General features: G+C 38.9%; 1 protein-coding gene across 2 annotated transcripts in view; it reads right to left on the reverse strand.

The window, feature by feature from the left end:
• Positions 1-1,387: 1,387 nt before the first annotated feature.
• The window catches only part of LOC128700022 (putative fatty acyl-CoA reductase CG5065), a 51,989-nt gene continuing 36,147 nt past the window's right edge, over positions 1,388-17,229 (reverse strand). For both annotated transcript variants that reach the window (XM_070080961.1, XM_070080962.1), the window contains 2 exons: positions 13,644-13,883; positions 1,388-1,649 (listed from right to left, as the gene is read on the reverse strand). In XM_070080961.1, the coding sequence (XP_069937062.1) occupies positions 1,388-1,649; positions 13,644-13,883 (502 nt within the window). The remainder of the gene's footprint in view (positions 1,650-13,643; positions 13,884-17,229) is intronic.

Genomic DNA, 17,229 nt, shown 5'->3' on the forward strand with positions numbered 1-17,229 from the left:
GAGGTTACTAGCCCCTTGCTCCCGGCATTTTAGTCGCCTCTTACAACACGCATGGCTTACGGAGGAAGAATTCTGTTTCACCTCCCCATGGAGATAAGAGGAAATAAACAAGAACAAGAACTAGTGATTATGTGTGATTATGTGTGAGTGAGGTGAAAGTGTTGAATGATGACGAAAGTATTTTCTTTTTGGGGATTTTCTTTCTTTTTGGGTCACCCTGCCTCGGTGGGAGATGGCCGACTTGTTAAAAAAAAAAAAACTAGTAAGAAAATAGAAGAAAACCCAGAGGGGGTGTGTGTATGTATATGCTTGTACATGTATGTGCATTTTTTTTTTTTTTTTTTTTTTTAACAAACCGGCTGTATCCCACCAAGGCAGGGTGGCCCAAAAAGAAAAAGGAAAGTTTCTCTTTTTAAATTTAGTAATTTATACGGGAGAAGGGGTTACTAGCCCCTTGCTCCCGGCATTTTAGTCGCCTCTTACAACACGCATGGCTTACGGAGGAAGAATTCTGTTCCACTTCCCCATGGAGATAAGAGGAAATAAACAACAAGAACTAGAAAGAAAATAGAAGAAAACCCAGAGGGATGTGTATATATACATATATATGCTTGTATATGCATGTGTAGTGTGACCTAAGTGTAAGTATAAGTAGCAAGATATACCTGAAATCTTGCATGTTTATGAGACAGAAAAATGGACACCAGCAATACTACCATCATGTAAAACAATTACAGGCTTTCGTTTTACACTCACTTGGCAGGACGGTAGTACCTCCCTGGGTGGTTGCTGTCTACCAACCTACTACCTAGAATATACCTAGGTAATATGCCACATATATTAATGCTGGAGTTGTTTGGGTGGTTTAACTAGAGGTATACCAAGATCTCAAGTTTGACCCAAGTCTGACCTTCACCATATAAGATGCAGGGTGATTCTGAGGGTCAAAATACAGTATACTTCTAAAACTACAGATATTGTACAAACTTTCAGTGCAGTATTTGCCTCTCATTTATTCTTAAATCTGGAAAAAACTAAACTTGGAGAATAGTTTAATCTGGAGCATTTTGGATTATTAAGTTACAATATTCAACTTAGCAAAATATTGTTCGCTGGAGAATACAAACCTGTCATCAGGTGCAAAACATTTCATCCACTATTCATGACTAAAGTCATGACTTGTCATGACTTTAAACAATTTTAACCATATACAAAAAATGCTAAAATTCACCAAGATATTACCATTAAAAAAATTTGCCAACAAAAAAATCAGGCATACATTAATAAGAAGGCATAACAAGTTACATTAACATAACATCAGAACCATGTTAATTTCATCAATATTTTTTAACCTCTCAATTCGACAGAGCAAAACTACGAAGAGGACTTACTTCGAGAGATGTTTACGTGCTGAAGGCAGTGTCGCAAGTTCCTCTTTCATAACATACCGCTTGGTACCCAAACAGTACTGCTCCATGTAGGTGGGCCAGTGCAAAGCTGAGAGGGCAAAGTTAAATGTATGTTGATCAACCTCAGATAGAGTTGACCAGAGATTTTGCACGTTGTCGTTTGAGAAGCACCACTCGTGTGTGGTGAAGTACTCGAGGCAAGCAGCTGCGCGGTCAAGTTTCTGAGCAATTCTCACCATGCTGTGGGTCAAAAAATGAGAATAGTGAATCCTGAACTACTGCTCACTTTCTGGGAAATTTTATATTTTCATTACTTGTTGTGTAAACTAACCTTTCCCCACCCTCTTTACTTATCTTTTTTCTGGTCATCTAATGTACAAAATAGGACCTATGATGTCAGCTAATATCATCTAATGCAAAAGATAGTACATATAAACTTACAAGACTAACTCATAAGAAATAATCAAGAAAATAACTCATGAGAAATAATCATGTACAATGATATGCCTACAAGGGCACTTCACTGTATGTGATTATAGGGCTTAAGCTTGCCTGAAATGCTCTCCATAACTATAGACTTTCAACATGCTCTCAAGTGTCACCCATTTCTATATAAACATTGTATTTTGTTGAAATAAACTTGTACAGGTTGGCCATCACTAATCCGACATCATCAGGACCTGTAGGGTGCCGGATTAGTGATTTTGCAGGATTACAGAGTGGTTAAGTTAGAATACACTTAACCCAACGGCGATAATTAATGCATCGGCAATTTCACCCACATTATGTCCTATTTTTGGCCCATTCCATTGTTCCAGGCTACCAAACTCATAGCTATTTCGTTAGTATTCCTTCTATTCTGTAGATTGAGTACAAGAAACCACCCAATCACCTATCTCAACTACCCAATAAAGTGGTCAGAAATCGGTAATTTGGCTGATTTCACACAAATTTCAAGAGATGTCATTTTTAACACAGGGTCCAGAATAAACAATGCAGACATTCCTAGCACTAAAATAACATATTATCTGTTCATTAGTCATGTCTCCAGGCCCTTCTTATATTATGCTTGCTTTCCATTTTTAACTTTTATTCACACAAAAAATAGAAGATTTAATGTTATTGCAGACTACTGCATTATTGTAATAACTGTATAAATAATGTCAACCCATTCATGACTGCGTCCAATACATGTCCAGCTGCGGTTGGACACACATTGGACGGTGACATTATTTGTTTACTCTTGAATGTCGGCAAAAATCGAACATTTCCGCTACTGTGAGCTCAATTTTAAGGTACTTTCCGACGTGAAACCAATCAAAATTATATCTATTTCTGTAATATGTCTTCCATTCTATCAAATGAGACCAAAAAAATGAGAATACAACCATACAAACCATACTTATTTCCAAACCTTTCTATACATACTGTAGTTCAATTAAAGACTCCTCATTTTCATTTACCCCTGGCACCCCAAATTTACCTACTACTCCCTCTACAACATTTTTACACAAGTTAGCATTGAGATCTCCAACCACAAGTACTCTCTCACTTGGTTCAAAACCCCCCATGCCTCACTCAACATTTCCCAAAATTTCTCTCTCTCCTCTACACTTCTCTCATCTCCAGGTGCATAAACACTTACCATAACCCTTATTTTACTCCACATAATTCTTGAATTTATACATTTATATTCCTTCTTTTCCTGCCATAACTTATCCTTCAACATTATTGCTACTCCTTCCTCAGCTCTATTAGAAACCCCTGACCTAATCCCATTTATTTCTCCAGACTGAAAATCTCCTACCCCCTTCAGCTTTGTTTCTTCTAGAGCCAGAACATCCAGCTTCTTTTCATTCATAACATCCACAATCATTTCTTTCTTATCATTTGTACTCCAATCATGCACATTCAAACATACAACTTTGATGTTTTTTTTCTTTTTCTTTTAGTAGACTATAAGGAAAAAGCGGATACTAGCCCATTGCTCCGGCATTTTAGTTGACTTTTACAACATGCATGGCTTACAGAGGAAAGATTCTTTTTCCACTTCCCCATGGATAGTAATAATAAGTAATAGGAATAAGTACTATTATGATATAATCAAAGAAAACTCAGATGAGTGTGTATACATAAATGTATACATGCATGTTTAGCGTGACCTAAGTGTAAGTAGAAGTAGCAAGACGTACCTGAAACCTTGCATGTTTATGAGACAGAAAAAAGACACCAGCAATCCTACCATCGTGTAAAGCAAATACAGGCTTCCATTTTACACCCACTTGGCAGTACAGCAGTTCCTCCCTGGGCAGCTGCTGTCTACCAACCTACTAAACTTATTATGTATTTTTTTTTTTTAACAAGTCGGCCATCGCGGTGAAAAGCTCTGTTCCACAAGGCACAGTACTCGCTCCCATTATATTCCTCATCCTCATTTCAGAGAGAGAGGTAAGCCATAGTTCTGTGTCTTCCTTTGCAGATGACACCTGGATTGCCATGACAGTGACCTCCATCCAAGACATCGCAAGACTAAGCGGACATCAACCAAATCTTCAAATGGGCCATTAAAAACAATATGAAGCTCAATGATGAGAAATTTCAACTACTCAGATATGGAAAACTTTAGGAAATTAAAAATTTATCATGGTATATGACAAATTCTAACCATACAATAGAGCGAAAAAGAAATGTGTAGGACCTGGGAGTGATAATGTCAGAGGATCTCGCCTTCAAAGACCACAACAATGTATCTACCCCATCTGCCAGGAAAATGATAGGATGGATAATGAGAACCTTCAAAACTAGACATACCAAGCCCATGATGATCCTCTTCAAATCACTTGTTCTCTCTAGGCTGGAATACTGCTGTACACTAACAGCCCCCTTCAAGGCTTTTAACATTGTAGACCTGGAGAGCGTACAAAGAACTTTCACGGCACACATAAGTACAATAAGGCTCCTAAATTACTAGGAATGGTTGGTCCTTGATCTGTATTCTCTGGAACGCAGACAAGAGAGATACGTACTTGATAATATACACTCAGAAGGTCCTGGAGGGATTGATACGAAACCTGCACACGAAGATCACTCCCTATGAAAGCAAAAGACTTGGCAGGAGATGCAACATTCCCTCAATGAAAAGCAGGGGCGCCACGAGAACATCGAGAGACAACACAATGAGTGTCTGGGGCTCAAGACTGTTCAACTGCTTCCCAGCATACATAAGGGAGATTACCAATAGACCCCTGGCTGTCTTCAAGAAGGCACTGGATAGGCACCTAAAGTCAGTGCCTGACCAACCAGGCTGTGGTTCATACATCAGTTTGCATGCAGCCAGCAGTGACAGCCTGGTTAATCAGACCCTGATCCACCATGAGGCCTGTCTCAGACCGAACCGAGGTGCCATTGACCCCCGAAACCTTCTCCAGGTAAACTCCAGGTCTCCCACTGAAGCAGGGTGACCCATAAAGAAAATACTTTCACTACCATTCAATACTTTCACCTCATTCATACATAATCACTGTCTTTGCAGAGGCCCTCAGATATGACAGTTTAGAAGTCCCTCCAAACTGTCAATATCTCAAACCCCCCTTTAAAGTGCAGGCATTGTACTTCCCACTCCCAGGACTCAAGTCTGGCTAACTGGTTTCCCTAAATCCCTTCACTAAATATTACCCTGCTCAAACTCCAACAGCTCGTCAGGTCCCAAAAAACATTCATCTCCATTCACTCCTATCTAATACGCTCACACACGCTTGCTGAAAGTCCAAGCCCCTCATCCACAAAACCTCCTTTATCCCCTCCCTCCAACCTTTATGAGGACGACCCCTACCCCTCCTACCTTCCCCAACAGATTTATACACTCTCCAAGTCATTCTACTTTGATCCATTCTCTCTAAATGACCAAACCACCTCAACAATCCCTCTTCAGCCCTCTGACTAATACTTTTAGTAACTCCACACTTCCTCCTAAGAAAGGAGGGGTTTGGGATATTGGCAGTTTGGAGGGACATCTAAGCTGCCATATCTGAGCGCCCTCATAAAGACAGTGACTATGTATGAGTGATGGTGAAAGTGTTGAATGATCATATAAGTTTTTTCTTTCTTTTTGGGCCACCCTACCTCAGTGGGAAAGGCTATGTGTTCATTTTTTTTTTTAACACTGGCCATCTTTCACCAAGGTTGGATGACTTAAAAAAGGAAGAGAGTATTTCATTAAGTGACAAGCAATCTAACATTCAGAATTCTTCAAGACACATTTTAAGAACACAGCTGATTTTTTAAACACTTGAAAGTTTAGAAAGGATGAGCAATTAAGATATTATAAATACAAGATGTGAACAAAGATAAACAACATATTTAGGGGAAATTAAGTAGTAAAATAGATGGAGAAAAACAGGAAAAGAGGCAGAGTTAACCCTTTGACTGTCGCAACCTCCAATCCTAGAGTGTCTCTCAGTGTCGTAAAATATTTGAAAAAAAAAAAAAAATATTTTTTCTTATGAAATGATAGAGAATCTTTTCCCAATGCTAATGACACCAAAGGTACGAAATTTGATGGAAAACTTAAGGAATTACGCTCTCACAAAGCTAACAATCTTGGCGATATTTACGAATCAGCGATTTCACTCACTGAGCCCTATTTTTGGCCAATTCCATTGTTCCAGTCAACCAAACTCATAGCTATTTCTTTAGAACTCCATTTGTTCTATCGCTTGCTTACAAGAAACTGCCCATTTACTGATTTCAAATACCTAATAAAGTGGTCAGAAATTTGGTAATTTGGCCAATTTCGTGCAAATTAAAAAATATGCCAATTTCAAAATAGGATCCAGAATGAATAATGCAGACATTCCTGGCACTAAGATAACATTTTCCCTGTTAATCAGTCATGTCCCCAGGCCCCTCTTACATTACTCTTGTTTTGTATTTTGAATTTTTATTCACACAAAAAATAGAAGATTTACTATTATGCAGACTACTGCATTATTGTAATAACTGTATAAATAATGTCATCCCATTCGTGACTGCATATTAGAATGGCTAGTTGGACATTTATTGGACAATGATGTTATTTGTTTACTCTTGAACATCAGCAAAAATCGAACATTTCACTACTTTCAGTAGCATTTCAAGGTCCTTTTCATAGTGAAACCAATAAAAATCATCTCTTTCTATAATATGTTTTCCATTCCATCAAATGAGATCAAGAAAACGAGAATATAACCATAAATACTATACGAAAATACACCTCAAAGTCGGCATTTTAATCCAAAAACACTGTCAGTTTTTTTCTCATTATGCACTGTGCTGCAGGATTTTTTTTTTATACTGCGCACACTGACCACACAGACCCATTCTCTCACATATGGGCCTACCAGTTTTCTCCCGCTTGATTTGAAGCCGCTAGAATTTTTGAGTACATATATATAGAGAGATTTTGGGAAATGTTGAGTGAATGCGTGGGGAGTTTTGAATCAAGTGTGAGAGTAATGGTGGTTGGGGATTTCAATGCTAAAGTGGGTAAAAATGTTATGGAGGGAGTAGTAGGTAAATTTGGGGTGCCAGGGGTAAATGTAAATGGGGAGCCTTTAATTGAGCTATGTGTAGAAAGAAATTTGGTAATAAGTAATACATATTTTATGAAAAAGAGGATAAATAAATATACAAGGTATGATGTAGCACGTAATGAAAGTAGTTTATTAGATTATGTATTGGTGGATAAAAGGTTGATGGGTAGGCTCCAGGATGTACATGTTTATAGAGGGGCAACTGATATATCGGATCATTATTTAGTTGTAGCTACAGTTAGAGTAAGAGGTAGATGGGAAAAGAGGAAGGTGGCAACAACAAGTAAGAGGGAGGTGAAAGTGTATAAACTAAGGGAGGAGGAAGTTCGGGTGAGATATAAGCGACTATTGGCAGAAAGGTGGGCTAGTGCAAAGATGAGTAGTGGGGGGGTTGAAGAGGGTTGGAATAGTTTTAAAAATGCAGTATTAGAATGTGGGGCAGAAGTTTGTGGTTATAGGAGGGTGGGCGCAGGAGGAAAGAGGAGTGATTGGTGGAATGATGAAGTAAAGGGTGTGATAAAAGAGAAAAAGGTAGCTTATGAGAGGTTTTTACAAAGCAGAAGTGTTATAAGAAGAGCAGAGTATATGGAGAGTAAAAGAAAGGTAAAGAGAGTGGTGAGAGAGTGCAAAAGGAGAGCAGATGATAGAGTGGGAGAGGCACTGTCAAGAAATTTTAATGAAAATAAGAAAAAATTTTGGAGTGAGTTAAACAAGTTAAGAAAGCCTAGGGAAAATATGGATTTGTCAGTTAAAAACAGAGTAGGGGAGTTAGTAGATGGGGAGATGGAGGTATTGGGTAGATGGCGAGAATATTTTGAGGAACTTTTAAATGTTAAGGAAGAAACAGAGGCAGTAATTTCATGCACTGGTCAGGGAGGTATACCATCTTTTAGGAGTGAAGAAGAGCAGAATGTAAGTGTGGGGGAGGTACGTGAGGCATTACGTAAAATGAAAGGGGGTAAAGCAGCTGGAACTGATGGGATCATGACAGAAATGTTAAAAGCAGGGGGGGATATAGTGTTGGAGTGGTTGGTACTTTTGTTTAATAAATGTATGAAAGAGGGGAAGGTACCTAGGGATTGGCGGAGAGCATGTATAGTCCCTTTATATAAAGGGAAAGGGGACAAAAGAGACTGTAAAAATTATAGAGGAATAAGCTTATTGAGTATACCAGGAAAAGTGTATGGTAGGGTTATAATTGAAAGAATTAGAGGTAAGACAGAATGTAGGATTGCGGATGAGCAAGGAGGTTTCAGAGTGGGTAGGGGATGTGTAGATCAAGTGTTTACATTGAAGCATATATGTGAACAGTATTTAGATAAAGGTAGGGAAGTTTTTATTGCATTTATGGATTTAGAAAAGGCATATGATAGAGTGGATAGAGGAGCAATGTGGCAGATGTTGCAAGTATATGGAATAGGTGGTAAGTTATTAAATGCTGTAAAGAGTTTTTATGAGGATAGTGAGGCTCAGGTTAGGGTGTGTAGAAGAGAGGGAGACTACTTCCCGGTAAAAGTAGGTCTTAGACAGGGATGTGTAATGTCACCATGGTTGTTTAATATATTTATAGATGGGGTTGTAAAGGAAGTAAATGCTAGGGTGTTCGGGAGAGGGGTGGGATTAAATTTTGGGGAATCAAATTCAAAATGGGAATTGACACAGTTACTTTTTGCTGATGATACTGTGCTTATGGGAGATTCTAAAGAAAAATTGCAAAGGTTAGTGGAAGAGTTTGGGAATGTGTGTAAAGGTAGAAAGTTGAAAGTGAACATAGAAAAGAGTAAGGTGATGAGGGTGTCAAATGATTTAGATAAAGAAAAATTGGATATCAAATTGGGGAGGAGGAGTATGGAAGAAGTGAATGTTTTCAGATACTTGGGAGTTGACGTGTCGGCGGATGGATTTATGAAGGATGAGGTTAATCATAGAATTGATGAGGGAAAAAAAGGTGAGTGGTGCTTTGAGGTATATGTGGAGTCAAAAAACGTTATCTATGGAGGCAAAGAAGGGAATGTATGAAAGTATAGTAGTACCAACACTCTTATATGGGTGTGAAGCTTGGGTGGTAAATGCAGTAGCGAGGAGACGGTTGGAGGCAGTGGAGATGTCCTGTTTAAGGGCAATGTGTGGTGTAAATATTTTACAGAAAATTCGGAGTGTGGAAATTAGGAGAAGGTGTGGAGTTAATAAAAGTATTAGTCAGAGGGCAGAAGAGGGGTTGTTGAGGTGGTTTGGTCATTTAGAGAGAATGGATCAAAGTAGAATGACATGGAAAGCATATAAATCTATAGGGGAAGGAAGGCGGGGTAGGGGTCGTCCTCGAAAGGGTTGGAGAGAGGGGGTAAAGGAGGTTTTGTGGGCAAGGGGCTTGGACTTCCAGCAAGCGTGCATGAGCGTGTTAGATAGGAGTGAATGGAGACGAATGGTACTTGGGACCTGACGATCTGTTGGAGTGTGAGCAGGGTAATATTTAGTGAAGGGATTCAGGGAAACCGGTTATTTTCATATAGTCGGACTTGAGTCCTGGAAATGGGAAGTACAATGCCTGCACTTTAAAGGAGGGGTTTTGGGATATTGGCAGTTTGGAGGGATATGTTGTGTATCTTCATATGTGTATGCTTCTAGACTGTTGTATTCTGAGCACCTCTGCAAAAACAGTGATAATGTGCGAGTGTGGTGAAAGTGTTGAATGATGATGAAAGTATTTTCTTTTTGGGGATTTTCTTTCTTTTTTGGGTCACCCTGCCTCGGTGGGAGACGGCCGACTTGTTGAAAAAAAAAAAAAAAAAAAAAAAAAAATATATAGGTAAAACACATTGGCTCGTAAGACATATATATACGACCGAAACAGTGAAAGGGTTAAAGTGATGAAGTGGAAGACAGAAATTTTGTCATAGTCAAAGTTTAATGTGAGCATGGGAAGAGAAATGCAGTACAATGCAATCATTTACTGATGAGGTTTCACCCATACAGTGGCCTTTATCAAAGTCACAGTGTGAACATGTTGCATTACCACTGCTGGCAGCAGCACCTGCCTCACGCACCATTCTGAACTGGTAATGTGTAACCTGTATGAAATAGCATATGGCCAACACATAAGACAAAGACACATTGCAGACAATGCTTTTACTGAGACAAGATTTCACTATGTAGAGAATTAGCAAGACATGATTTGATAACACCCCAGGTAATTATTCTGATACTAGATATTTGTGGATTGCAGATGTTACCTATACCATCTGTCAAAGCCCTGTGGCCACATGAGATGCGTATCCCAGAGTACTGCAACTGGAAATTACTGTATGCTGAAATAAACAAATACGAATAAGTGGTCACTTGCAGAGACAGTCATGAACATTTGCCTACACTTTAGCCATGATCTTTAGAGACATTGTTACCACAGGTACCAGTAGAGGAAGCAGTGGACAGAATCATTCATAACTCCACCTGCAAAACTAATTTGTAGAACAGATTCTTCATTTTAATGAAACAGTAGTGACTACAAGGGAATTGGTCATAGAGACAGAGGACACACCTTATGTAAAAAACTGGCAGGCCTGGGTGTAGAGGATCCACATCCTGAGGAATGGCTAGCAAAACTCAGAAAGAGGGAGCAGGCATTTAACTTCCAAAACATTGGAGAGGAAGGAGCTAAGGTTCCGAGCAGGTTGATATTTTCTCAAACTGTAGTAATAACCAGGAAGAACTCATGAATCTCCCACACCAGTTAATAGTAGTAGTGGGAGCCTGCATTTTTATTATAATATGCATGTCATCCTCAGCATGATCAAGGCACTCTAGGCATCAAACACTGCTGATGAGTAAGACATGATTCATCTACACAGTAGGCCTCTTCAATCAAATATAGAGGTGGCAGGTGTAGTAGTGAAGTCAAGATAATGTAATCAGTCCAGTAACCTTGGAGAAACATTATTTGAGGTAGTCAGTCACAAAACATCAAGCATTGCCTTGAAAGAATCCATGAGATTTATTGGCTGCCTGCTACTCAGTCAGTATATAATATCACAGATTCAGGTTTGGAGATAGTCAAGATCCTGTCAGTTCTACAGAGATAGCAAGATTGCCAGAGAATGAAATAAAGGCCTATTCCTCTTTGGTAAGCACCAAAAATCTGAACAGGAGGTCACTGTACTCTACTCTCCTGACCCATGGAAGGTCATCCTTAAACATCTCTCTGTGAACCACAGAGGATTTTTCACATATAATTCACTTGTAAGAAACCTTCTCCACTAACAAAAGATCCCAGCCTACCAATAGGCACTCTGAACAGGGTTTTCAGTGGTGACAAATTCTGTGTCAAACAGAACAAATAGCTGTTACTGTCAGGAATTCTTGATGAGCAGGATGCTCTGTCATATATCCTGCATAACAGCTCAGACATGGCAGGAAACAGAGTTAATTAGGTGTCAACTGAAGAGGTTCTCACCACACAGTGGAGGAGACAAGTAGAAGTGTTGACATGAGTGTTAATGGCTGGCAGTTGGTGATCTAGAGTTTGACTGGCTGCTAGAGGGCTTCAGCCACAGTAAGTGGAAAATGACAAACAAAATCACCAGGGATGTGTCAAAGTATTGGCCTAAAACCGAGTTTTGGTATCAGCGAAGATTTTGATATTGTCCCACCCTAATTATCAGTGCCTACCCGGAGAGTGTTCCAGGGGTCAACACCCCCACAGCCTGGTCCACAACCAGACCTTGCAGTGGATCAGGGCCTGATCAGCTAGGTTGCTACTGCTGGCCACATGCAATCCAATGTATGAACCACAGCTCGGCTGGTCAGGTGCCTATCCAGCTCCCTCTTGAAGACAGCCAGGGGTCTATTAGTAAACATTTTAAAAAAACCTCCCTCTCAATATTTGTTTTCCACAAACTTCTTAACCCTTTCAGGGTCCAAGGCCAAAATCTGAAGTGGTGCCCCAGTGTCCAAGAATTTTCAAAAAAAAAAAAAAAAAAAAAAAAAAAAAAAAAAAAAAAAAAAAAAAAAAAAAAAAAAAAAAAAAAAAAAAACACATTTCTTATGAAATGATAGAGAATCTTTTTGTGAAGGTAATAAAACAAAAAGTACGAAATTTGATGGAAAATTGACGAAATTATGCTCTCGCAAATTTTGATGTGTCAGCAATATTTACGAATCGGCGATTTTGCCGACTTTGACTCCCATTTTAGGCCAATTACATTATTCCAGTTGACCAAATTCTTAGCTATTTCACTAGTATCACTTATATTCTATCGATTGAGCACAAGAAATCGTAAAGTCAACTGTTTCAACCACAAAATAAAGTGATCGGAAATTGGTAATTTGGCCAATTTAACACAAAGTTCAAAACATTCCTATTTCAAAATAGAGTCCAGAACAAACAATGTAGGTATTCCTGGCACTAAACTAACATTTCCTCTGTTCATTAGTTATGTTTTGAGGTTTTACAAATAAATTCCATTTTGATTTTTTATTCACATAATGAATTTTTATTCACACCAAAAAATAGAAGATTAACTGTTATGCAATATTGTAATAATTGTATAAATATCATCACCATATTTGTGAATGTATATTAAACCCACCAGCTGGCGTGTATTAGACGTGTGAGGTCGTTTGTTTACTCTCGAACATCGGCAAAAATTTAACATTTCCGCTACCTAGAGCTCAGTTTCAAGCCATTTCCAGTGCTAAAACCAATCAAAATCATCTCTATTTCTGTAATATGTCTTCCATTCTATCAAATGAGACCAAGAAATCGCAAATACAACTATAAAAACATACGAAAAAACACTGCAAAGTCGCTATTTTAATCGAAAATCACGGTCTCAGTTTTTTCTCTCGTTATACACAGTGTGCTGCAGGATTTGTTTTATGTGGTGTACACATACCACATAGATGTATTCTCTCATATCTAGGCCCAAATTTACCACTCACAGTTTATCAGAGTGAGCTGAGCTCATGGCATAGATCTATGGTTTGGACCCTAAACGTAAAGCCGTAGATCTACGGGACAGACCTTGAAAGGGCTAATATTTTTTTTTACCTCAACAGCCATCTCCTACCAAGGTAAGGTGACAAAAGATGGAAATATTCACTATTATTCATTCAATAGCAATTCAAATGGCTCTCCAAACTGCAACTTTTTTAAATATGTACGTATATGCAATGACTGCCAAAATTTGTTTTAATGACTAAATACATATCAGGTCCTGTCAAAATAATTAATGTAAATCTATCAGCTATGAATAAAAAATGCAATGGTCAAACATGTCCGACAGAGAGAATGCAGAATACAGCTACAGACATACTTATGGCTGATTCTGAGAGTTTTTCTACCCTCACAGCCTGGTCTGAGGTTTGAGTTCTTTGATCACCTACACAACCAGCCTGCTGCTGCTAGCAGTCTGCATGTCTAGACAACCATATAACGTGGATGATCTGGCATAAGTAATAATTATTATAAAAAAGAAAAAAATTTTAGAATATATTGGGCAAAATAAGTCCGAGAGAATGTTTTTATGAAGCAAATTTATACACAGTACACAAACAACCCACACACAGGAGAGAGAAGCTCATGACAATGTTTTGGTTCAACTTGGACCAAACAAGTCACACGGTGAAAGTATGAGAAGTGGCACTGGTGGTTGTGTAAGAGTGGACTTACATGGGTCGTTTCCCTACTAGTCTGGCTGCAGCATCCATGAGGTACGCAGGGAGCCAGTGCTGTAGAAGGACGGCAATGGTGTTGAGTGTCTTATGGTGAGTGAAGTGAAGGTTTGGATACCAGACCACATCATTCATGGCATTCCTCCGCAATGCTGATATTCCATGTTTGTTTATCTCTCCCCACCGCACGGGTCGCTCCATGCCAGAAACACAGTTATACACTCTCAGCTCACTTTGTCTGGTAAAAAAAAAAAAATATAACCTATAAATTATACTGAGCATTTTTTGTACATTATAGAAATGTTCAGTGAAGGTATGCAGTCCAAAACCTGGCTGGGAATGTACTGTACATAATCACATGCATTTATTTTAATATTTAAATATTTGATTTAAATCTATACCTCCTTGCTTTTATTATGTGGCAGTTCAGGTACAATAAAGCCATTGACACTGTTTTAATGAGTGACTCCAATGAAAAGAAAAACCTCTTGTACACCACAGCAGAGTACCACACATCATCTCCAGAGTATACGCAGCTATGCTGTCTGCCAAGATCTTCACCTATGTTCACTATCATTAACAACAATACTGAGAATACAATACACATGTGTGAGTGTTTTGGATCAAAATGAATAAAAGCAAATGATTTTTGGGATTTGTTGTGCTGTTGATGCGAACAAGGTAACATTTATGAATGGATTAAGGATAACTGGTTAGTCAGCCTTGAGTCCTGGAGGTGGTAAATACAGTGCCTGCATTCTGAAGGACGGGTGGAAACACTGCAGTTTGTAGATAAATGGTTCGGAGACCGACAAGTTGATAAATTAGACACATGTGCAACACTTGGGAATCTTTATTGAGGAAACGTTTTGCCAAACAGTGGCTTCATCAGTCCACACACAGGAAAATGAAGAACAGGAGTTTGAGGTAATCAATCCCTCTGCAGTCCCACTGCAGTTTGATGGGTCATTTAAACTGAGTGTCCATGCACTTCTGGAAAGAATGCTAAGGAATGAGTGACAGTGAATGTGTTTCTTTGTGCACTACCTTAGAAATAACAGGAGTTTAAAAAATGTTTATTCACAAAAAAATATACAGTAAAGCCTCTTCTAGTGCAAATTTATGTATTCAGGACTGAAAATGGGTAACCAAACTTTTATAGCACACTAAAAACTATAATATGTGCTGTCGAATGTGAAAGAATCAGAGTACTGTAATATCAGGTCATGACCAAAATCTAGGTGGTCTACACTGTGGAAATTTTTTTCCCCCCTCCGACCCAAGTTGGGCCCCAGGGTCAAGTGCATGGAGAGGCACAGCTCCTTCCCTACAATGCCACACATACCACTTATGGCTTTCATCCCCTCAATTAGTCCCTGGATATTAACCATAAAACAAAAATACTAGTGATGCTTGAGATACTAAGAAGAATAAGTGTGAATCTCTGATGGCATTAAAGAAAATATTAATTTTAGATATGCTTTGAGGTGGTGCATGTGAGGCAGACTACCTCACTTTTGGTTCAAAAGAATCCACCATCCGAACAATTAGAGACAAGTAGTGAAGAGTGTGATGTGATAGTAGTATCAAAGAGGTCAATATAGCCAAATTAAGACAAGAATGTTACTGAATGTGTGGATTGAGGAGAAAAGGAAAGAGGCCCTGTTTGGTGCTTAGGTAATATGGCAAAACCCAATCCTCCTATAAAACTGAGAAGGAAGAAGAGCCTTCACAACAGTGTATGTTAGTGCTGGATGCTTTAAAAAGAATAATCAAAGACACATCATAAAACTTTGTGACGAGAGTTCATCAGCTGATCACACTGCCATACTAAGTCACCCTACTGACTTTGTGGAAGATTATTTCTGAGAATACAGTCCTGACCAAGTGTTAAAAGCTGAAGAGACAGGGCTATATTGAAAGCACATGCCATTAAGAATTTACATTAGCAAGCAAACATCTGAACCTGGGTTTCAAGTCAGATAAGGATAGCTTGATCTTGCTGCTCTGCAAAGCATGATTTGTAGGGCAGAGAATCCCTATGGTTTACATCACAACAAGGTCTATTTGCCTGTCATTTGGTGATGTAAAAAGACAGCATGGATGACTGAGGCCCTGTTAGGCGAATGCTTCTAGTATTAATCTAGTCCTACAATGATGTATGTCATCAGAAAGAAACTTGCAATCAAGGTTTGCTACTCTCTTGATAATTCTTATTCATTCCCAAATTTTGCAGTCTGCAGACCCAAATGTGAAAATTATACTTTTACAACCAAAATATTATCTTTGATAAAGCTAGTGGACTGAGGAGTTATGACATTTACATATCAATACACACTGAAGGTAATGGAAAAACTCACTGTAGCAATGATAGACTCCCAAGACCAGCGAGCCAGAGTTTTAGCACAAATTTAAGGTTGTAGACGAACACACTCTTGTAAAGGTGTTGGGCTGAAGTGCCCTAATCAAAGCTACTATTAGAAAACACCTCCTTTCCTTAATGTTATCTTAACAATAATTAATTATGCTGAACAATTCTTTTAACTTGTACTGACCCTGGTTTTTGTCTACAATTCATTTATCACATGTGTGTGGTTGTAGTGTGAATGATAAGAAAGAGATGACTTTGGATGTTATGAATGAAAAGAAGCTGGATGTCCTGGCTCAAAGTGAAACAAAGCTGAAGGGGGTAAGAGAGTTTCAGTGGGGAGAAATAAATGGGATTAGGTCAGGGGTTTCTAATAGAGTCAGAGCTAAGGAAGGAGTAGCAATAAAGTTGAAGGATAAGTTTTTTTTTTTTTTTTTTTTTTCCAACAAGTCGGTCATCTCCCACCGAGGCAGGGTGACCCAAAAAAGAAAGAAAATCCCCAAAAAGAAAATACTTTCATCATCATTCAACACTTTCACCACACTCACACATTATCACTGCTTTTGCAGAGGTGCCCAGAATACAACAGTTTAGAAGCATATACGTATAAAGATACACAACATATCCCTCCAAACTGCCAATATCCCAAACCACTCCTTTAAAGTGCAGGCATTGTACTTCCCATTTCCAGGACTCAAGTCCGACTATATGAAAATAACCGGTTTCCCTGAATCCCTTCACTAAATATTACCCTGCTCACACTCCAACAGATCGTCAGGTCCCAAGTATCATTCGTCTCCATTCACTCCTATCTAACACGCTCATGCACGCTTGCTGGAAGTCCAAGCCCCTCGCCCACAAAACCTCCTTTACCCCCTCTTTCCAACCCTTTTGAGGACGACCCCTACCCCTCTTTCCTTCCCCTATAGATTTATATGCTTTCCATGTCATTCTACTTTGATCCATTCTCTCTAAATGACCAAACCACCTCAACAACCCCTCTTCTGCCCTCTGATTAATGCTTTTATTACCTCCACACCTTCTCCTAATTTCCACACTCCGAATTTTCTGCATAATATTTACACCACACATTGCCCTTAGACAGGACATCTCCACTGCCTCCAACCGTTTCCTCGCTGCTGCATTTACCACCCAAGCTTCACATCCATATAAGAGTGTTGGATAAGTTATGGCAGGAAAAGAGGGAATATAATGT

Source organism: Cherax quadricarinatus, unplaced genomic scaffold (genome assembly GCF_038502225.1).
Source record: "Cherax quadricarinatus isolate ZL_2023a unplaced genomic scaffold, ASM3850222v1 Contig1358, whole genome shotgun sequence".
In the NCBI taxonomy this organism is placed as follows: Eukaryota; Metazoa; Arthropoda; class Malacostraca; order Decapoda; family Parastacidae; genus Cherax; species Cherax quadricarinatus.